The 23,172-nt window shown below is 39.9% G+C and overlaps 1 protein-coding gene across 8 annotated transcripts in view; it reads left to right on the top strand.

The window, feature by feature from the left end:
- The window catches only part of phf14 (PHD finger protein 14), an 84,794-nt gene that overhangs the window by 8,572 nt on the left and 53,050 nt on the right, over nt 1–23,172 (top strand). For all 8 annotated transcript variants that reach the window (XM_058618807.1, XM_058618806.1, XM_058618803.1 and 5 more), the window contains exons 5-13: nt 3,356–3,515; nt 4,423–4,534; nt 6,418–6,555; nt 8,378–8,524; nt 10,563–10,833; nt 13,042–13,148; nt 16,343–16,438; nt 21,640–21,749; nt 22,826–22,957. In XM_058618807.1, coding sequence (XP_058474790.1) covers nt 3,356–3,515; nt 4,423–4,534; nt 6,418–6,555; nt 8,378–8,524; nt 10,563–10,833; nt 13,042–13,148; nt 16,343–16,438; nt 21,640–21,749; nt 22,826–22,957 — 1,273 coding nt within the window. The remainder of the gene's footprint in view (nt 1–3,355; nt 3,516–4,422; nt 4,535–6,417; nt 6,556–8,377; nt 8,525–10,562; nt 10,834–13,041; nt 13,149–16,342; nt 16,439–21,639; nt 21,750–22,825; nt 22,958–23,172) is intronic.

The following is a 23,172-nucleotide window of genomic DNA, read 5'->3' as shown; positions in this document are numbered from 1 at the left end:
AACATAGGTGTTCAGTAGTTTTGAAGTCACTTAAGTAAAGCCAGTTCATGTCATTTTCACCCACATCTCTGTTTGAGAGCATGTGTGTTTGTCATGTTTCTTCTTATGACATTGGTTGTGTTATTGGCTGTGTAGGAATTCATAGGGAAATAATAAGAATGTGACTTGTCATCACTGTGCTATTACAAAAAAAGACATTAGCTTTTCTTGACATAATCATGCAGACATGCAGTAATATTTCTGGATGCATTGTTGAAGGCTAGCCAACAATTCCTTCCCTCAAATTGGAATTCATTTTAAAGTACTTCTCCTGGTTCAGTTGACTCTATCTCACCTCTACCGTCCTTTTTTTTTTCTTTCTGCCAAGCTTGTCATTTCTGACGAGGATAATCTTTCCTTGAGGGATTATGAAGCTATCCTGTAGTCATCACTTTTTGTCAGCTTAGCTCATATTACCCGGCAACCTGTGGCTTAACGGTCAGAGCTTTGTATCTCAGTTCAAAAGGAACATCGAAGATTTGTACCACGGTTCAGCCCTAAGATGGCTAAGCCAGCGTGGTGGTCATTCACATCCCCTATCGTCCCACAGTTCGAAGTCCAATCAGGGAAGATGAAACTCCCAACTGCTGCCAAAGGTGTTCTCATAATACCCGTTTATAATCATTGTCCTTGCACAATGCTTTCACCACACACTAAGTATGTTAGCTTATATAAAACGGGACATTTAAAACGTTTGTATACCTGTTTGTTTGACTAAAATTATACTGAATCAAATGTCCCAAAGTTGGACTAACACCCAGATAATGTGATACTTTTGCATTTGTACATTCCGCTGGAACCAAAGGTGCCTGGGTTGCTCTGTTCTATAGTTTTAGCTCCTGGACTTTGACCTGCAAATTATAGAAGATGCCGATGCACAGAAGCATTGTAAGTCAATGGGAAAAAGAAGAGTAGTCCAGTCCAAATAAATTGTGAAGGTAACCGTGCATGGACACGTACTGACCAAGGGGGAAGCTTAGGTAGAAACAGTCATTTCCACATGTTGGGTTGACTGACTTTAAGTAGATGTTGCCTTTTGAAGGTCAAGACAGAATCCAGCTGTGATTTAATTTACCTAATGAAGTAATCAATCAGTTGCTTGATTGGTTTTCCCATTGAGCTAATTTCGTGAAACCTGATGAAACTGAAAACAATCACCCACCCACATCCCTAAGCCTCTGAAGAGTTAGTGATTCACCGTGACACAAAGCATCAAAAAAGGTCAACGACCCACCAGACAAAGTTAGTGCTAAGTAAATAAATAAATAAATAAACAACTCTGTCTGCCCCAGTGTTTGCTTTCAATTGACTGCCCAGCTCCCCAGTGTGGCACACAGTGGCATGCATGCAGAACACTTAGCTTTTAACTTGTGAGTCTTTCCCATTGCTTAAAAAGCCTGAAGGCTGGATGACTGAATTAGGAGTTAGAATGTTATCTCCCCAACAGAGGCAGAGTACAGATTGCTGCCCTCATTGGTAGGGGAGAGCATGCTTGCCTGGTGTAGTAGCTGCCATAGAAACCACATCAGCCTAGTAATTGTTTAGGCAACCTCAGAAAATTAGAGAGAACAACATTAAAATGCTTTCGCTCGGCTTCGCCTTGCTTCTCTCAGGCTATGTTTTATATCCAATGTTCATTTTGTGGTAGCGCAATGTCACAGGAGATTGACAGCTCTAGACCAAAGAGCCGCTGGATCTATTTCTAATAAAGAGGGAGAGAGAGGGAAAACCAATAGAATTAGAACAGTTACATATTCTACAGAAGAGGCACGGGGTAGTGTGTAGACGGCTGGGCGCAGATTTGAGTTGTTACTGTTTTAATAGCAGATGATAAAAGTGACTGAACAACAGAAGTTGTCTTGTGTTTCACACAATAAATCAGCAACATTCAGCAGATTTTTCCTGGCATCTATCTTCCACCAACATTGTAAGGCAGTTTCAGACTTTAAATTAGTCACACTGTTTCGTCTTATCATTGCCATAGCTTCTTGGGAAAAATAATGACTTGATTTATGGCACAAAGGAACTGTGTGCTTCCATTTCCAAAATAATGAAAAGAAACTGGTCCACATTGTATCTTTTTGTGTTTTTCACAATCCTGTAATGAAGATCACGGTTATGATAATAACACAACACCTGCTCTTAGGGGAAATGACCACCCAGAACCTGCCCAGGACATGATAGTCTTCTTGAATGATATTTGGATATTTTTCCCACCCAGACAAACACACAAATGTCATGATTCAGTATTTGTCATTACTTTACTTTTGCTAGTAGTTGCGTGAGGTTGAATGTTCATCGAGTTACCCATTTTAGCACATTCGGGTGGAGCAAACGGGTGAATCTGCAGATTTGTTCTTGACTTACGAGCCTGAAAAACTTCCACACACCGCTTTTTTTCCCCCAGATGCTTTGGTGTTGTGCTTGTTTGCTCAGGAGGAAGGTTCATCTTGTGAGCTGAGTTGTGAATTTTGGATGATAAGTGACAGCCCTGCCTTATACCTTTCCCCAATTAAAGTTGCAGAGTCAAAATTCAAGTCATAGAACGAAGGAACAACTACTGTACAGAAACTTCCCCCATTTTCACCACCAACCTTACTTTACAGTAATACTTAAACAGTTATGATAAAGTTTTGGACCCCTTTTTTCCACTTACAGAGAAGAAAAAAGGTCTTGAGTTTTTTGCCATTGTGTGTTTGGAGATTATTTGGTCTTTGTTTCTGTGATTGTATACATTGTAATATGTACTCGTTTGAATTAGAGCTGCAACTACCGGTTATTTTCGTAATCAATCTGTCGATTATTTTCACGAGTAATCGTTTGGTCCATAAAATGTAGAAATGAAAATATTCACATTTAAGAAGCTAAAACAATCAGAAATCTTTTGTTTTAAAAATGAAAAAAGCTTCAAACTGATTAATCGATCATCCAAATAGTTAATCGAGTAATTCTTTCAGCTCTAGTTGGAATAAAAACTTTATTTGAAAGAAAAAAAACGTTCTACCCAGGACACATGCTTTATGTGCATGCTCTACGTCTATGTCTAGGCCTGGCATATGTACTTCAGAGTTTCTAGATGTGTTGTGAGTTTCGTGTGGATGAAGATTTCTTGACATGTTTACGGTGACCGTTTTCAAAACGACGAATAAAAAGATTGTTTACGCTTTGTTAGGTTTCCGTGTGAATAGGGCCTTTGTGGGTAGTGACAAATGATGTGATGCCTAACTGTTACGGGACAGAAAATAGGACATCTAATATCTTTAATGAACAACATAACTGATATTGCTGTACTGACAACCGCTGTCTGTGTTTTCAGGGTGCTATGGCGTGGACGGTGAGAGCGACTCCATCATGAGCTCAGCCTCGGAGAATTCGACCGAGCCTTGGTTCTGCGACGCCTGTAAGAACGGAGTGACTCCGAGCTGCGAGCTGTGCCCCAACCAGGACGGCATCTTCAAAGAGACGGACGCTGGGAGGTGGGACACGGCTCCATCGCCTAACCCTAACCGGGTAGTCAGCTGCCAATTATGAGGCCAGCAAGCAGAGCAGTGTTCATAAACAAATGTCACCTAATGACCTTAAAATGTACAAAATGCTGCAGGCAGCTAAAGGCTATCTAAATTATACATATATTCAGTGTTTAGGAGAAAAGGGGAGATGAAGAGAAAAAGAACTGGCAGAGGAATGAGAGAGCAGGATGGAGGGAGGAGAGGAGATAGAGGAAGAAAAGGAGTGAGAGAAAAGAGTGTGTTATGTGAAGCGTGGGGACTTCAGCCACGTTATCGCTGATAGTGCTCCTCAGCCAGGCTGCACCCGAATTTACTACTTCACTAGAGCATGAAAAACACAGCAAATTAAACTGTGAAGCGGTTGCTTGCCAGAGATGGATATCTTTATATTGGACTTCGGATTCTCTTCCCTAAAGTCCGCATTTGAAATTGTGTCACAGCAAACTGTAGTCAAGAGTCTGGGGCTACATAAATCTATGAATCCATTTCTTTTTGAAGTGTCTGAGCAAGTCAGTGCGGCCAATTTTTTTAAGATGTTTAGTTTCTTTTGTTTGCTGTGATTCTTTACGTTGGATTCAAAAAGTACCCCAAGCCGTAGATTTTGTTCTTTGAAATCAGCACGAAGAAGTCGATACATTTTAAATGTCACCTTCTGCGCCTTTGTTCGCATCCCTGAAATATCAATGAAGGCTGAAAAGATACAAAAAAAAGGAGAAGATACAAAGTGAAAGAAAACAATTCACTTAAATATATCAGAAGTTATTTTTGTTTTGGAGACATCTTCAGGTCATGATTTCCATTTGAATGTGCTGTAGTGCTGTTTCACCTTTATCAGTCAGTTTGATTGTCCCTTTTCCTCCATCTTCATTTTCAGGTGGGTGCATGTGGTTTGTGCACTTTATGTTCCCGGAGTTGCATTTGGAGACATTGATAAACTACGACCAGTGACACTCACAGAAATGAATTATTCAAAATACGGAGCCAAGGCAAGTACTCTTTTTACATACTGATGCAGTGTGCTGATGCATAGCGTTAGTTAGGTTTAACTGACCTCCTGCAGGTCCAGATGTCCTTTTAGATTACTGCATCATGACCTTATGCCCAGATAAGGCCACATTATTAGGCACACTATACTAATACTACACCAGTGGTTCTCAAACTTTTTATACCAAGTGCCACAAAATCAAAATACAGTGGTGTAAACTAGAGCTGAAACAATTACTCAATTCATCGATAATTAACTATTTTGATTGATTCAACGGATTGAAGCTTTTTTCATGATTAAAACATGATTTCTGATTGTTTTAGCTCCTTAAATGTGAATACTTTCTAGTTTCTTTGCTCCAGATAACAAAGAAATCATTAAAACTGCATTATTTTGGTGTGTGGACAAAAACATAATTTCCAGGTTTGACATTTTTTTTAAGTTTTCTGACATTTTATGGACCAAACTATTACTTGATTAATGGAGAAAATAATTGACAGATTGCAGTTGATAGTTGCAGCTCTAGTGTAAATAGACTGAGCAAAGTCAGCTACGGACTTTTCACAGGAGGCAGATTTATTCCCAATAAAGATAATTTGCTCTCTTATCATCCTCCTCTTCCTCACTTATACTTTCCGCACTTAATTTATTATAATGTTTTATCATTTCTACATACTCTACACGCACAGTTTGAGAACCATGGTAATAGACCACACCTTTGTCATTAATTCCATGTGAAATTAAAAGTTTTCCCGTGAGGAGAATCTGCTCAGTGTTGACTCGACTGCATCACGTTGTTTGTGCCAGGTTTATCAGCTACATGTTCACGCTGCCAATCTCCTGTTCACTGAACTCTCTCCCTGTGTCATGTTCATGAAACCAGTCTCAGGCGACTTTTTGTTTTGTGACATGAGAAACTTATCATGCTGAAAGACTCCCAGCGGAAGACGGTTTACACTCTCATCCACCTGAGCAGTGGAAAATATGGCCAAACATTCACTCATTTAAAAAAAAAAAAGATGGGTTGTAAGAATTTCAGGATTGAACATTTGCAAGGAAAGAGCTGAAATTCTTGACAAGGTTAAAAAAAACTTGTATTGGTCAGAAGAGTCAGTATTGTAAGGATGTACATGAGATAGAGGTGTGTAAGTGATATAAAGTGCATCCAAACATATGAAATGGTAACAACTGACACTATAGCAACTATAGCGACGTAACCATTCACAGGACAGATCAGAGAGACATTGGGCTACATCCACACTATTTAAAAAACTGCATTAATTGTAGTCTGGATATATATGCCTGCTCTCCACAGTACCAGTTTGTTTTTGAGTCCCACAAATTGAGAAGTTTGAATACAGCACTGCATTTTTGGTGCTAATGAGCAATTGAGATCTTTTAAAACAAAGGCCCAATCGCCCGCATTGCTTTTGAGTTGGTACCATCATTGAAGTAGCCTGGGTCTAACTTCATCAGTTCCAGATGGGACGCACTCATACATATTAACATGAACAGACGGCCTCTCTCACATGGTAGCAGTAATGTAACAGCAGTTACATTCTGTGTTTTGTCGTCGAGGCGAATGAAAGAAATAAAATGATTGACGGTGGTTGACGGTGACATTGTTGAACAGCGGCGTTATAAAGGCAACCAGAAGCAGCTTTGACATTTTTGACAGCGAAACACTCTCAGTGTATTTTGGCATTTTAATTGATAACAAAAGTGCTTTTTAAAGAGCAGTTCCTAGGGAGAGCAGAGGGTTTTTAACAGGTTTTATACTTATTAAGTATTGTTAAAGACTGGTATTAGAAAATCATTGTTTTGTGAATGGGCTAACAGAGACCAATGTTCAACTACTCTCCTATTGTCTTCTTTTGTGTTTAGGAGTGCAGTTTCTGTGAAGACGCGCGGTTTGCCAGGACCGGCGTGTGCATCAGCTGTGATGCGGGAATGTGTCGGTCCTACTTCCACGTGACCTGTGCACAGAGGGAGGGACTCCTGTCTGAGGCCGCAGCAGAGGAGGTAGAGGCAGCAACCTGGATATAATGTTGAAAAATGCTTCGCTGAATCCTGTGAAAATGCCTCGTAAATGACTTTTGAGCTTTGATGAATTGATTGAACAGTTATTGATTAATGGATATTAGATGACAACCGAGCAGATCCAGCGTAAACATGTTAAATTCCAGCAGATCTGCAAAACCTGCGGGATAATATGATCATGCTAATTCTGTTTGTCATTTCACTGCTGATTCAGTCCTCGGCTGGCAACAAAACAACAGGCGGCAGCGTTTGCTTTCAGCCTGTAAATTACTTGGACGCTTGATGCCAGCAATCATCGCCGTGTCCTCGCTCACACTTGCAGGAGCAGAATCACATAATGACAATGCATGTGACATCTTTTCATTTTTAGGGTGGATAAATCCCTCAAAAAATACTGTTATTGTGCAAACAACAGAACAAATGCTCATTTAGACTCATTGATTAACTGTTTACATTACAGTTAATCCTTTGGTCAACAAGTTCACTGTTAAATGAGTGTGGAAAAGAAAATTGTAAACTGAAAGTGCATTATCAGCTCAGGCATGCAACCACTGGGTAGTAAATGTGAATTTAATTACCAGACACAGAGGTTAATTTTTTGCACAAATCAAAATGTTTTTCATTTCCACTATAAGAAGTCAGACTTAAATAATTCCACGGATGCAGTAGCCGGGAAAAACTGCCTCTGCTAATGTATTCAAAAGTTCAAACTTGGTGTTAAGATATTTCATGAGAGATCCAATCTCGCGTTTATCCTGAAGCCCATGTGTGAATGTCTGACGGCAGTGGGACTGAAGTCGTCCTCAGAGCCAGTCACTAAAACCACATTGTTAGGTGGTTTGGGATGTGGCAACAATCATTCACATGTGTGAACACAAATCTGTTCTCAGGACACATCGGAGAGGCCGTCCTTTTGCACTTCTTGAAGCCCAGACTATAATTAATTTGTGGCCACCATCACAGTATTGACACTAATAATTACAACAGTGTGTTCGATTCACATCTCCTCTCAATGTATTCCTGCCACACGCTCCGATGCACAGACTTACAGACAAACACATTGACAGACAACACAGTGGTACAATCGCACATTATTTCCAACATAGTTTGGATCACAATTAACCCTTAGAACACAGAGCATTTTGGCTGTTTTTTTCAGCACAACCTTTAGGCAATCTGATGAAAATTTTCTTTCAAGCTCACAACGATATAAACACACCCGAGCAAAAAGTACAAAAACATTTTTAAAATCTGATTGAATTAATGAACTCTGGAAATTTGTCACAGTTCAGAGTTCACTTGGCTCATTTTTTATGAACAAAAAGAAAAGAAAAAAACGGTCTAATTTTGTGACTTATACACAATTATTGCTACTCTATATCAGGACTGAAATGTTATGTGATATAAAATGAATCATAACTTTGACTCAACAACACATAGGATCCGTGCCGTGTGAGCACTGAGCGTTACGAATGAGCTAATAACAAAAATCAAAGCAGTCTGATAGTGGTCAAAATTACTAGATGGGATATCAGAAACAGAAAAACAGAAAATCCCAACATTATCCAAATCAACTCCCCAAATATTACAAAAATGCTTCATTAAGCACAGGCTGTAAAAAGTGACCTATGACCTAAATGTGAGTCATGTTGCCATGATCATGTGACCTATGTGGACTTATTTTAGCTAGTGAGAAACAGAGGTGGCCCGGCTTATAAAGCTATCCTTGCTTTTTACCTATCATGATTATAACACTTCTCATTACACTCACTGCATTTTTTTTATTTATTTTTTGCTTCCTCAGGATATTGCCGATCCATTTTTTGCCTACTGCAAACAGCACGCAGACCGCTTTGACAGGAAGTGGAAAAGGAAGAATTATCTGGCCCTGCAGTCCTACTGTAAGGTCTCTCTGCAGGAGAGAGAGAAGCAACTCACTCCTGAAGCTCAGGTGAGCCTCATACATACATACATCCATATCAGCAGCAGCAGCAGCAGCATCAGCAGCCAAAGCCCACAACAACTTTTCATTTGTGCATGTGTGTGTTTGTACCTGGAGACATTTTGCTTGAAACTCTGCTAGTTTGCCACTGGCTACTTGATTCGGTGGCGGAGTAGAGATTAGGCCTAGCTTTGGGTTTGCAATTCAGATTAGGTTCAGGGAATAATATTTGATATTTTACACGTTATGTTTAATCCTAAAACATAGTTACACATATGTAAAACAGTAACTGCTGTACAGAGAGTGTTTAAAGTTAGCTCAGTTAAACTCATGATTCCTATTGAAAGCAATTGTCTTTAATTACCTCAGTGTGTGAAATATCCAATAAAATGTCGAGTTGTTATATAAGTAGATGTGCTGCAGTAGAGGCTGCAGGTGTGAAACACCGCTGTTGTGGAGACAGCCCAGTGTGTTTTAACGCCAGTGTTGTTTTGGTCTGTCTGAGCTGTCTCCAGACTCCATAGAAGCTGTAGCACTCTAGCAAAGCTATGTGACAAGAAGGATAAAGAGAATAGTCACATTAACTGACTGACTTTTAATTATAAGCAAATGAATAATGGCGTAATGCACTATTCATGCAACGTCTTATTCTATTTATAGTGTGAGGTTCACACATTATGTTTGGATATTGTTGTATTCGGTAGTACCAGGACAGTACACGCTGACGTGTGGATTAAAAAAAAAAAAAAACACATGAAAGGAGTTCGTCTTCTCATCTGCTGACATGTCGTCAGCCCTTGAAATGACACTTGTTTGTGCGCAGCTCGAACGGGACTGCGAGTCACAAGTGTCACTCACCTCTGCGAGGTGTCAGCAGAACGTGGAGGAGATGTCAGTCACAGCCGAGACTGACAGGTCTCCAAAGTGTTGTAGTAATACATTTTTGCTTTATAAGCAGGTATGACAATGAGCAAATATGAATTATACAGTTGTGTATGAGGATCAAACTGGGTTTCCATCCTTTTTTAGAATGATATAATATTATTATCATGTTTAGAATGAACATTCTGTCATTGCACTCTATGACCTTGCTCGCATACTTAGTGTGGTGGTTAATGCACTACTGGCGGGCCATAAGAGGTCATTACAAGCTTTTGAATAACCTTAAATTATTCATGACTGAATTTCAAAAGTTGCTTTGCAGATTTTATTTTTGTGTGGATACATTTTAGGGCTCTTACTTCTTCCAGAGAAGTTTGAATCAGTATTACGTGATATGCGAATGCTTAGAAGATATCTGGACGTTCCCGGTGCCCGCACACACACGTATAAATCTAAAAATATGAGTTATTATTACTCTTATCATTAGTCAGCGCCCTCTGCTGCACCATGTCATAACTACTTCAGATGGTCAGCTGCGGTTCTAGGCGGTATATATATATTTTTTTTAGCAGAAACAGGATTTTAAGGCTCAAGCTCTGAAAATTGAAAGGATATCAGAATTGTTGATAAGAAGCGACAGCCCAAATGGATTACTATATTTGAATTATTTATGGGGCACTTAATTTTGTACCTTACATATGCAAAGTCCTGCCTGATACTCAATTCCAGTGTTACTTTCTGGCTTTTTATGAAACACATTATAGGCTGTATATGGTAATCTAACAATCTTGCATTCTTATCAGAGTAAAGTTTCTGGTCGACCCGAGGCCACATAAGATTTTCGGAATTCTAATTGGGCTGTTGCTTTATGAAGTTTTGGGAAAAGCTGGTTTAAGTTGAACTGTTCCTACCAAGCACACTTGGAGTATCAGATTTCTTCATTCAGGATTTCTATTAAGCATATTTAAAATTAGCATGAAATGGAAAGAAACGCAGTCACGTTGTATCAGAATATTGAATCACAAGCACTTTTGGTTTGGGGCCCCCTCACTTAAAGATAATGTTTCAGAAAATGATGTACGTCCAGATTTGTGATGTTAAGTCTGACAACTTGCTAAAGGTTTTTTTTTTTTTTTTAAACATTTAAATGTGTGTCTCGTTGCAGGCCCGGATCACGACCCGCCTGCAGCAGTACAGGGCAAAGGCAGAGTTGTCCAGGAACACCAGGCCTCAGGCGTGGGTGCCACGGGAAAAGCTGCCTCGTCCTCTCACGTCCAGTGCCTCAGCCATCAGGAAGCTGATGAGGAAGGCGGAGCTGATGGGCATCAGCACCGACATCTTCCCCGTTGACACGTCCGACACCAACGCCAGCATGGACGGACGCAGGAAACACAAGCAGCCCGCCCTCACGGCAGACTTTGTCAATTACTACCTGGGTAAGAAAACAAACCTTAATTGTACACTTCCACATACGTATTGCACAGTTTTTTTTTATTTTTATTTTTTTAAACTCTACTCAAATCTTGAAGTGGGTGATTTAAGGGACTAATATCTCCTTTTAGAGGGTGACTGAGTAATGACATGATGTCCAGGAATTTTTTATACGTTTAGGAAGGCAAAAGCATAATGTGGATGTAACACTGAAAAGCCCATATTATTGCAAGTTTTTCCAATTGAATGGCCTCAGAACCGTTGTAGATACCATTGTGGTTTGCTTGTCTTTTGTCTCTTTTTACATTACATTACGTGTCATTTAGCAGATGCTTTTATCCAAAGCGACTTACAATGGAATTGAGTACAATCAGCCAGGGGTGGAGTCAAACTTGCGACCATGATGTCTTTCTCACACAGGGTACCGGTCTTAACCACTGAGCCACTCCACCCCCTCTCTCTTAATTTACAGATTAGAACATTTATCTGTACAATTAATATCATAATATGAAAAACCAACACCCCCCCCCTTCCTCCATGTTGCTCTGATTGATCGGTTTCCGCCCTCACACACACTTCTGAGCTTTTTTCTGAAAAACACTTAAGCACTTGAATAGGCAGTGTGTGTAACCAGCATTTAATTTACTCAATTCTGTGTAGGCATATTTATATTAATATCCAAAGCAAACTTGTCCTTATTTTTCAAGTGTGCCTCCCTCATTTACTTCATGGTCGCTGTCCTCCTTTCTTCCCTTAACAACCAGTTTATTGAACCTTCACCTTTCCATCATCTGAGGAAATAAAATACTTTTCTTGGTCTTGAGCTGCAGTGTCTACGTTTAGTGTAGAGCTGCAACTAACGATTATTTTCATAATCGTTTAATCTGTCGATTATTTTCTCGATGAATCGCTTGGTCCATAAAATATCAGAAAACCTGTTCTCAAAATGTTTTGTCCACAAACCAAAATGATTGACTTTTAATGATTTCTTTGTTACCCAGGGCAAAGAAATTAAGAAAATATTCGGAAATCTTGTTTTAAGCATGAAAAAAAGCTTCAAACCGATTAATCGATTATCAAAATCGTTGTCGATTAATTTAGTAATCGATTAATAATTGATTAATCTTTTCAGCTCTAGTTTAGTGTCATACTGACAACGGACTACGTACAGTGTCCTCACCCCGCCATCTCCTACTTGCTTGGTACATTAGCTACACTACTCTAGTGTTGTGTCTTATGTAGAATAAGGAGAAGGACTGGGATACATTTATAGTGGGTGTTGTTGTCATGCTCACACGGTGTATATTGATACTAATGATTGTGTGAAATTTTAGTAGAGGCAGTAAAGTGCCACCGCTAGCTGAACTAGCTGCACTCAAGGTTCCCCCAGAGACCAGTGGCCTCTGTGATTTGTAAATGTGACACATCACTTTAGATGTGCCACACTTCATCTTTATTGCTGAAACATAACCTTATATTATTTATTCTCACACATAAATAATTCACTAACAACAAAATACCTCTTCAACTGTTTTTATTAATACTCTTGGTACCAAATTATTCCCCGTAGGGAAATTACCCTCTGCATTTAACCCATCCTGGGGAGCAGTGGATGTTGGGTACCTTGCACAGTAGTACCCCAGCCTTTTGACCTGGCAGGGATTCAAACCAGCAAACCCCTCGTTACAACCCCATTTACTATAGAGGAGGAGACACATTCTCCACTTGGATGACACTACTTATTAATCCATGCTTCTTGAACTGAAAACATTGCATCAGTTTTCCTTCAGAGCAGCTTAATGAAGAGCACTGTTCAGAAAACATGGCGCTAATATTCTGCTTGTCCTTTGTTACATGCAGTTTACTTTGAAATGTCAATACATGTTGATTTTTCTTCTTTCTGTGAAGTTAAATTTACTGTTTCTGTTTGAAGGTCCAAAGTGCTGGAATGATAAATTTAATTCTGTCTCAATGCTGTTCATTATTAGTAGGTAAATTGGGAATTTCATTGTATTTTCTCCACCCAAAAAAAAAAGGTGATTATGGTCCCAAATGTGGAACAGAGGCAACACCGGCCGTAACCTTGAGAACATTCTCTATCAGCCAGAAGCGAGGGGGGCCCTATCTGCCATCAGTGCACTCTCTCATGTGCTTGCTTGTTCTTGGTTAAAGATTGCGATCGCGCCATTGATTTTTGTCCCATTGATATTCAGAGAGGAACATGCGAATGATCCAGATCCAGGACAACATCTCTGAACAGAAGAACTTGAAAGACAAGCTGGAGTGCGAGCAAGAAAAACTGCACGTGGAGTACAACAAGGTGAGCGGCAGAAATCGATCATCTGCAAAAAACAAAACAAAAATAGAAAACTATGTGCTAGGTTCATAACACATGCAAGCCACAAAGAAGACGATGTTGCTGTCTGACATTAATTTAGTGATACAATTACAAGTAAAATGATCACCTGAGGCGGCGACTGAAACACATAATTAAACATAAGGCCGTGTTAAAAGTTATCACCTGAAACAAGAACACCTGGTGGAGCTGTGTCAGTTTTGATATGTGACTTTGCTTCAAACTACCTGTGTCATTCAGTAATTAAGCTCAACACAATAATGCATATTGATTAATTGTGTTCCAGGTTTTTTAATGTTTATTTAAAGATTCTTAGTAATCAAGGGCATTCTAATGTTCAGGAGTTAGCCATAAGCAGCTGGACGTGCTTCAGGAAGTTATTAAAGCACCGTCCAACTGCATATAACAAATAACTCCTGAAGGGTATTTAATGTTATTTATGTCACAGCTAATCATGGCAATTAATTATGTTAAACAATTTAATTTAAACTTTGGCTGTTCTTGCAGGTATGCACAGAGTACTCTGAGCTAAATGCCAACATGTAGAGCTGCAGCTAACGATTATTCTCTCAATTAATCGGTTAATCGTTTGGGCCATAAAATGTGAGAAAATCTTCGATCAGCGTTTTCTAAACCCACGGAATAATGACGTTCTCAAAGGTGTTGTTTTATACATAAAATGTCAGAACATGTGAACAAAAATTGATTTTGACTGTTTTCCACTATATGTGGAGCAAAGAAACCAGAAAACATTCACATTTAAGAGGCTGGGAAATCAGAAAAACAAACTGAGCAGTGGATTATTTAGTTTATGATTAATTTAATAAGGATTAATCTTTGCAGACCTACTCCACACTACAGTCTCTACAAGATTACATGCTCACAATGTCCATCATTTTAGTTTAGTTTAGTCATACTAATGTGCTAATTAGAAGTAAACTCAAAGTACAGCTGAAGTGTGTGGATGCCATTCGTGCGAAACATGTTGACTATTTGGTCATATGGCTGCCTTAAAATGGAACTTGTGAGCTTTGAACATGACACGTCTGGCGCTCAAATAGTGAAGCCACAAAAACGCAGTTTTGTAATACAAGAAAAGAAACAAAAAATTATGTCTTTTCCTGGAGATTAAAACAAGTCAAACAAACTGTATAACCCCAAAAATAAAATCTTAAAAAAACAACAAAAAGGGAAGAGAACCAAATAAAAACACAGTTGCAAAGCAGTTATGACAAAGTAACTTTCTGGTCCCAGGCCTTTTTTTTATGGCCGCTAAGAAACTTCCTATATTTTCATGAACAATTCTTGAAAAACTTTTTTTTGTCACTTTTAGTGGCCAATAATCAGTTTCACGGCGAATCCCGCGACCATCTCTCTCTCTTTCGTCTCCTCTCAAACGTGACCTCTGTGAAGAGGCTGCCTCTCCATCTGTCAACGTGAGTGAGGGGGAAAAAACGCCGGCGGAATAAAAGTCACGCGAGTTAATGTTGCGTTCAGTCTTGTGCGGCGCGTGTTAAGGGTTATTAATGGAGTGTGCGTTGCTAATTGCACTGCTTGAGTTGCTTTTACACGGCTTCGGCCTTGGACAAAATGCCAGTGAAGGAGTTTCATTACAAGTGCGGCAATAACTGATGTATAGTGGTGGCGCTCAGTACAAGGTTTTACCCGCGAGTCCCGCACATCATATGTAATGTTGACATTGAGCACACAAAACTGCTTTGCCTGCCATGTCGCATTTATAAGGCTTATAAGGTTTTATAGCCACTTATGTTTACACCCAACTGTGACCCTTCCCATTACTGTTATACTCCTGTGACCGTGATGCAATTCAATAGAGACAGGGTGAAGCTTTTCATTAATCTTGCACAAATACAGCACGGTCCCCTGTTTATATGCTTGATGTTTGACAGCAACTTGAATTTTATCGCAGAGAGTTTCCAGATTCTGTTCAAAAACCGTCACACTGACGTGTGTAACTGCTCGTAGCTGCAGTCAACAAACACCACTTCTTCACTGAACCTTATAAGTCTTTGCGGGGGTGTTCTATGTATGTTAATGGGGTTTTTTTTAACTTGTATCCAGTCAATACACGTTTTCACATCAGCAAATGGATTTTGCTGAGACATAATATTGTCTGTGTCGTCTGAGGGGTACAGGTGTAATCAGAATGCCGGTAGACACATTGAAAATATTCAAAAAAGGTGAGGCGCGCAGTTACAAACACAGAACACCAGCTCATAGTCACTAGATGCTGACTCCACCAGTTTCTCCTTGTAATTCATGCGCTTGTTCGTGTCACTTTTTTCACATGAATAGTGAGAATGCACTGGAATTAACTTCTGAATTATTCACAATTTGTGCCATTAATTCACATTTTCACAAGTTCCTGTTGTTGTTTTTTTTCTAACGTTAAATACATGTATACAGTCTTACTTGTGTTAATACACATACATATTGTTTTTTTAAGCTGTAAAAGTTCCTACAGATATCCCTCAAGCTCCATAAATGTCTCTGCAGTTAATCATTTTAGAAGATCTTATAAATGTTTACGAAAGGTATACATAGAAAACTACAAGCTAAAAAGCTAGCACCTTCTCACTGTGACATTTTAACACATCATTTATCCAGAGTTTACTTGTTGAGGAGTTCTGATGGAGCGCTTTCTTCATAAACAGCAGTTTATCTCAGATACTGTGGATGATCACATGTTTACGGTTATTTGTCCTCAGTGGTGCTGAAGCTGAAAACAAAGTGCACACAGTAGTTGTTCAGACAGCACATTAATTGGTGAGATTTTAATGCTTTAATGTTTTGATCACTGAGTGGAACCAGCTTATGATAAACCGGGCTAACCAGACCTGGCGCTGGACTTAACACACAGAAACGAGACTGACCCAGTCAACCATTTTTTTAAATTCCAACCCGCAAAGGAATTACGTAAAAGAAATATAATCTAATGAATGTTTGTTGTTTTTTTTTTTTATCCTCACACAAGATGTACTTGTGACGTAATCCAACTTATTTCACTGGTATTCATATTGGTGTCTTAAAATAGTATTAGATTATATTGCTTTATATTTATGACATCCGTGCACGAGCAGGTGAAGAAAGTGTTGTGTCGTTGTGTCTGATGATGTTTCTCTGTCTTCCCTCTGCAGCTCTGTGAGTCTCTGGAGGAGCTGCTGAACGTGAACGCACAGCTGCGCGGTGATGGCCAGGCCATGTGGACTCTGATGGGGGGAATCGTTGGTCAGGTAACACCACCACCAACACAATCTCTTGCTACATCCACACTGCTGTTTAAGTCTTAAAAACCCAATTGTTTCTGCTACGGTCACGTTTGCTGTCCTTACTATTCCAGAGTTTTTGGAGAAAACAGAAACGTGACTGGCTCCATTTTAGTTTGAAATTTCTAGAGCAGCGTTTGGCAGAAATGAAGACCTTTTGGAATTAATGACGCAGTTACCCGCCGGTTTTTTGTCAGTTACTCCCTGCACAATATGCGTCAAATTAAAAGACACTTACGAAACTCATTGCCGTTTCAGTTTCACCTCATTATTGGTTGCATTAGAGAAATCCCTGCCCTGACTTTTCACAATTGTTGTTTCTCTAAGCAAACAACTTCAGAGGACAAAATCTGCTTTCTGTTTGTTTTCATTTTAAAACGCTGTTTTTTTAATGGTATAGTTTGTAACATTTAAACTAAAGAAGAACAGCTCCGCGCTCATAAACCTGATGGGCGAAGATAATTGTAATGTTTACTTCCTTTTAGGTATGCAAAGGCCACTTTAGTTCCATGAAATGCTTCGGAAAGGGAGGCGTAAGGCGATTAATCCTCTTTAATGCAGCCACTGTCTTTGTATCTGTCTCCCATCATCGGCTTCACACACCCCAAACTATTTGCTACTGTTGCTAAATATTTGATTGAGGTGGAGGTTTGAAGTTTGAATCTGTCCAGATCTGCACCCCCCAAATATCAGAGCCCCAGCTTTACCATATACCCTCAAGTCCAGTGATCCACTGTTTAATGATAATTTAACACTAAAAGTTACTGTTCACACATGGTTTAATCACAGCTGGTGACGGCTGTGTTCTCCCACTTGTGTATGACGTAATGCGAAGTGATCACGTCTCCAAAACCTTTCTGTTTTTCGGAAAGGATTTTGGAGACGAGATCACTTCACTTTACGTTTTTTGATTTGTTCACATATTAATTTCACCTGCTTCCTTCCTGTCTGTAATTTTTTTTGTTTTTTGCTGCGCCCAGACCTGTGAACTACATGAACTACATCAATATTTTTTAACTTCTTCCACAAATATTTTTTGGTTGGTCCCCTGCCATGAGCGGGCAGGAACTTCCCCCCGATGTTCATAACAAATCCTTTTATTTAGCACTAACTGATTGACCTGTCATTTTCCATGAAGTCAGACCTGACTGTGAAGGTAAAAGCCATCTCGCACCTCCTGTTCCCATAGCAACCAATTACCAAGATGTGCCACTATGGCTTATGGGTAATTTAATGAATTTGAACTGCAGTATGCAGAAATAGACTGAGATCTTTGCTGAGATGACAGACTCAAACTTGAATTTATTTATGATGTATTCCTATATTTTAATGTGATATCAAACCTCCAGCTCACAGCTGATCCCTGCAATAACTCAAGCTCCGTGCACAACAACAACAGTCCTTCTGTTTTATTGTGCAGGAGCTGCACCTAATACTCCACTGGTATTTACAAATATTCATAGTTGACCTTTAGTATTTTACAATATTAAATGAGACGATTTTTAATTAAGTATTGTACTGGAACTCACAGTCGGAGAAAAACAATTTGTATCTGAAAGTTCAACTGTAAACACATGACTGAGCTTAAAGCTTTTTCATGATTCTTTGCTGTTGATGGTATTAATCTGCCTCCGTTTGGTCGTCGGGAGCAGAAAAAAAAAGTCACATTAATTGTATCCCATGTCCTTCACTCAAAGAAAATGAAAACCACTTTCCCGAGAAACACAGGGATGTTTGGAGCTCCACTCATCTGACAAAGATCTGATAGCATTTGTTTATATTTAAATAACTAAACCCCTAAACCACTTTTTTCAGGTTAAATGTATTCGCTGACTGTTCCCGGTGCTTTGTCACCAACCGTCCTCTTCTGGCCACACCCCCAATATAGGCGGGGTGGGAGTGGATATGCATCACTTTTATTTCTGGAGCTGCATAAAATTGGCGGAATTCAGCACGAGCGGGAGAGGAATTAGGAAAGTGAAACATCCGACATTATACTTTTCAGAGTAAAACATCCCTTGTTGACTCCACATCGTATTTCACTTAACTACATCGCAGATAGGACTTTAGTTACTCTTTAAAGGCTTTGCACTGCAGTTGTAAGTCAGGTTGTCAGGCATGACCATTAATATGCAATCTTTATAACCACTGGTTTTAAAGAAAGTTGACCTTTACAAGACCAGTACTACTACAACTACTAATAATAATTCTAGAACTGAAACAGAGAGGACCAAATACTAATAGAATCCTTCACTCAAAGGAATTTTGTCTTAAGGAGTATATTGTAGAGCAGTCATTTCCAAACTGGGTTCTGACTCCCACATGGGTTGCCAGATAACAATTGCACAAAACAAAATTATAATAAAAACAATAAAATTACATAATTTAAGACCAGTGATAAGATATGCTTCACACGGCATGTTATTGAGTGTGTTTGTGATGGTCTGTGTGCACATGTTTTACTGGCACTTTTACTGTGCAGTTTTACACAAATAATCTTCATCTGAGCAGTTGTTACCATGGTCACTGCTCTTTTTCCCACTGCTCTTTTTCCCCAACATCACAGTTATGTCCATAGAAAAAGTAACATAAATACACACAAAGGTATGAAATAAAAAAGCCCCGACCAAGAATGTCAATTTACTGCTTATCCTTCATTATTGTAGCAATGATGGAAAAGTGAAGTGGAAGATGGGCTCTTATTTTGTTGATGTGAAAAATGGCAGTGCCCCTCATCTACAAGGGAAAGGCGGATCTTTCTCGTGAACACAATCCTGAAGCAGAGAACAGCCTTCTCAGTGGCTTCCAGGTAAATTAGCGACCCCTGTCCAGATTAACTAGTAGTCAAAGCTGATGAGACACTTTGCCCCAAAAAAGGTTCAAAACACCCTGTTTCCCTTACCAAATGTAGGTAATGTTATGTCTTTCATTGTCCATTTTATTCTTGGTGAACACATTGTTGTCACTGGTGCAATGATCCTATGTCTTCACCTAAAACATGACAATATGCAGCCATGTGTGTACATTTTCTTTTAAGGAATTTTACACTCATGTAACGGTTTCACAACGTCTGCAGTGTCTCATATACTGGCTAAGTCCCTTAAAAGCCTCATTAAAAGTATCCCAGTGTGGGCCGTGTAGATAAATGGTCAGATGATGTTAATATGGTGGTGAGGCAGCAAAATGGACAGGAAGGAGAAGGAGACTGGCAGTGAATCTGCAATGACCGCCATAAATCACCTAATTATGAGCGTGCATGGTTTAAGTAGCAACATCAGTCACAGCACGGCCCGCTTTTGTGCCACCTATCTGCCAATTTTTCATCTTCTATTTGTCATCCTGCCTGAGCATTTGCAGAAATTATTGATGTCCCCAACTGAGACTCTCATCCCTCTTTCAGTACACAGTCAGTGTTCTCGCTCCTTATGGCTGCTAGAAGTTTAGCACTTGTGGCAACTTTGCCCAAAAAAATGAGAGATGAATAAATAAATAAATACACAAACACTCACTCATTTTCCCGCTGGTCTCTGTCAAAGCGCCATGAGGCTCAAACGGCTGCCAGGGGACTGATAGTATAACCGACATAACCGTTAAACTGCAGTCCATTTCAGTATCGATCAACGGGGGGGGGGAACAAAATCGTTACTAAATAGACCTTCAATCGGATTAATTTGGGTTGAATCATCTGTTGCAACTCAGGGCTGAAGGCAAACCCGAGGACAAACAAGAGGCCAAGACTGAGACTGAATGCAGTGATTTGTTTGTCAGGCTGAATGGACTGAGACAGAAAAACACTCCAGGTTTTCTCTGCAGTCTTTAACTTCGAGGGAGTTCAAGGGAGTTCGTACTGTATCTGGGCCAAAACTAGTTCCAGTAGATCACAGTACACAAAAGTCACAGCTGTTCCAGACGTACGAGTATCTTCCAGAAGATATTTTCATTGCGGTGCAATTGCTCTTGTTTGTGGAACAAGTCTGAATTAATCATAATGTATTTGTCCTGGCAAAAGATGTTGTAAGGGACTTAAACAGCCGTTTTATGGCAGTAAACCGTAGGTCCATAGGGAAAGTCAGCACTTTTACATCATGGTACAAAGGGGTTGTGACACAAACTTACCAACTGAGAGCAGTAGAGCACCAGAATTTATTGGTAGATCATAGAGCTTCAGGTAGAGGGGGCTTTAGAGCTCAAAAATGTCACCATCAGAGAGTTAGGGTTGGGTCCTACAGCTGAAACACACTGCTTACGTTTAGCAGAGATGAAAGAGAACCTGATATTTTGTACCACGGCTCGATATTCATCGTTTCACCACAGTGAATGTGATGAAAATGCAGAGAGTACCCAGTTTACGCCTGCGTTGTTATGCTCGGCTGTGTTTTTCCCCGGCGAGACACAGCTGTGTGACAGGAGACCAGACAGCTCGAAGCTCGCCCGTGGACCTGATTGCTTCCACTCACTGTTAGCTGTAGAAAATTTGCTTTTGAACAGCTTTATCTGTCTGATAAAGCATGTTAACAATGATGGAACTGCTCCATATCAGTACTGGAGATACCTTCTCGTGGTTGGATGCAGGCAGACTGCAGTCTAACTTGAGGAGATAACCTCAGCAGCTCCTTGTCCTTTGGTCACCGTGTCCCTCATCTATCAGGTGTCCCTGCAGGGATGCTCCCTCTGTGCTGCAGGCAGCGCGTCTAGGCTCAGATTAGAGCTTCCTCGGAGGAAAACTTTGTCTGTTTAGTGTCAGACTTGGTCCCTATGAGATAAGTTTTCTAATTAACCTACGTGGCAGCAATGCACCTGAGATGCAGGGAGAATAAACAGTCTATCTGCTGCTGCTGTCCACCTGCCACATACAACAGGATCCCCTCATAGCTCTACTATGCAGGAACTTTACATGCACACTTTATTTTGACGGGCAGTAACTACTGATCTTAGTAATACTTATAGGGCTGCTATGGAATTGAGTTCTTTCCAGGTTAGCAATCTGGCTTCCTGGATTATTATTTTGAATCCAACTCTGAAGTCATTTGTACATGCTGGTAGTATCATGTCTTCAATAACCTACTGGTTTGTCTTTCTACACTGTTGGTTCCTTTGTTTCTTTGAATTAAGTGACTGTCATGGGAACATTTCAATGAGATGATTCAATTGTTTCCCCATTTTGTTAGAAACTAAACACTCCAGCTGTCCTGAAAGCCCCAAAAGAGAGGAAGCCCAGCAAGAAGGAGGGAGGAGGAACCCCGGGGAAGTCTTCCAGTCTGCCAGCAATCCTCTACAGGTGAACACACACACACAGTAGAAATGTTAGATGAAAGGTAGGATCTCATCAATGACGATCAAATAATAACTTAACGATCGGGGAACCGGGGAGCGCTTGTTCGCCGCGTTGTTAGCTTGTTGTTAAATATCATTAAATGCCTAAGGCGGAAGCGGCACGCTTTACTGCACACGTCCATCACTGCTCCATCACTCATTCACCGCCCTTTGTTAATTTCTTCTCACAGCACTCTAATACAGTCAACATGATTGGTCTGACCTTCAACAACCTTGCATTAACCAGGACTTTCTCTTAGGTCAGAACCACTAACAGCTTGAGCGACAGAAGTGAATGTGTGTTGCTCGATAGTTTGTTGCTTCTGTTCTTCTCTTACTGTTTTATATCCACCGATGCTGCAATCAATAAAAAGAAGTTTATTTGCTGCTCAACTCCCTGCTGCAGCACCTCCAAAGTCATTTTTAAGTTTTAAGTCCTGCACTCCACCAGCTCCTAGCCACTCTTATATTCTCTCATACCGCTCTTCTTTTCATTTCGGTGTGTGCCCTGCAGTCTCAAGCCCTTTGACTGTACAGTAACTGACTGGTGTTCTGTTATGGTCGTTCAGAAACATTTTTATTTTATTAAGGTTCATCATTGAACACATTTGTACGTATGAATAAATTACAACTCTAGTTTAACCCTTATGTTACCAGATACCATATTATCTGTAAGTTTCTAATGTATGTATGTCCCCATTCAATTTTGGTAAAAATATACCCTCTGATGACCTCACAAATATAATAATAATCAAATGTCCAATAAATCTGTTGTTAAAAAAGAATCATATATCTGTCAAAACTCATTGGGTTTGAACAAATGTTGTTATGTGTATGCAGGATCAGTGTCATCTTAACACATCAGGATGTAAATGTTGTCATGCTTATGTGAGAGGGTAAGGGTTACATTTTCAGGCCCAGTATATACAACACAGGGGTTTTTTTTGTTTCAACGTGAGATATCTCATTGACTTTGTATCAAATATTCTCAAAGTAAAGTTTAATAATGTTAATAAGCAGCATTCTGATGTGTCTCTGCAGCTGTGGCATCTGTAAGAAGAACCAGGACCAACATCTGCTGGTGTTGTGTGACACCTGTAAGCTCTACTACCACCTGGGCTGCCTCGAGCCACCACTAACACGCATGCCCAAGAAAACCAAGAACAGCTACTGGTGAGAGACATGGACACACTGTATACTGACCTATGCATGGATTTATGAATAAAAACATGTTTTTTTTTTCCAGTCGTGCAGCCCGAGAAACCACTGTTAGCGTCAGTGCTAGCAAGGAAATTGTTTTGATTGTGCCTTTGGAAGCCGAATGAATCAAAATCTAAATTGAACTGATTTCATTTGTTGTTTTGTTTAACTGTTAGCGCCGCATAAAA

Source organism: Solea solea, chromosome 20 (assembly GCF_958295425.1).
Source record: "Solea solea chromosome 20, fSolSol10.1, whole genome shotgun sequence".
NCBI classification, from domain to species: Eukaryota; Metazoa; Chordata; class Actinopteri; order Pleuronectiformes; family Soleidae; genus Solea; species Solea solea.
This window is presented reverse-complemented; position numbering and strand designations above follow the sequence as displayed.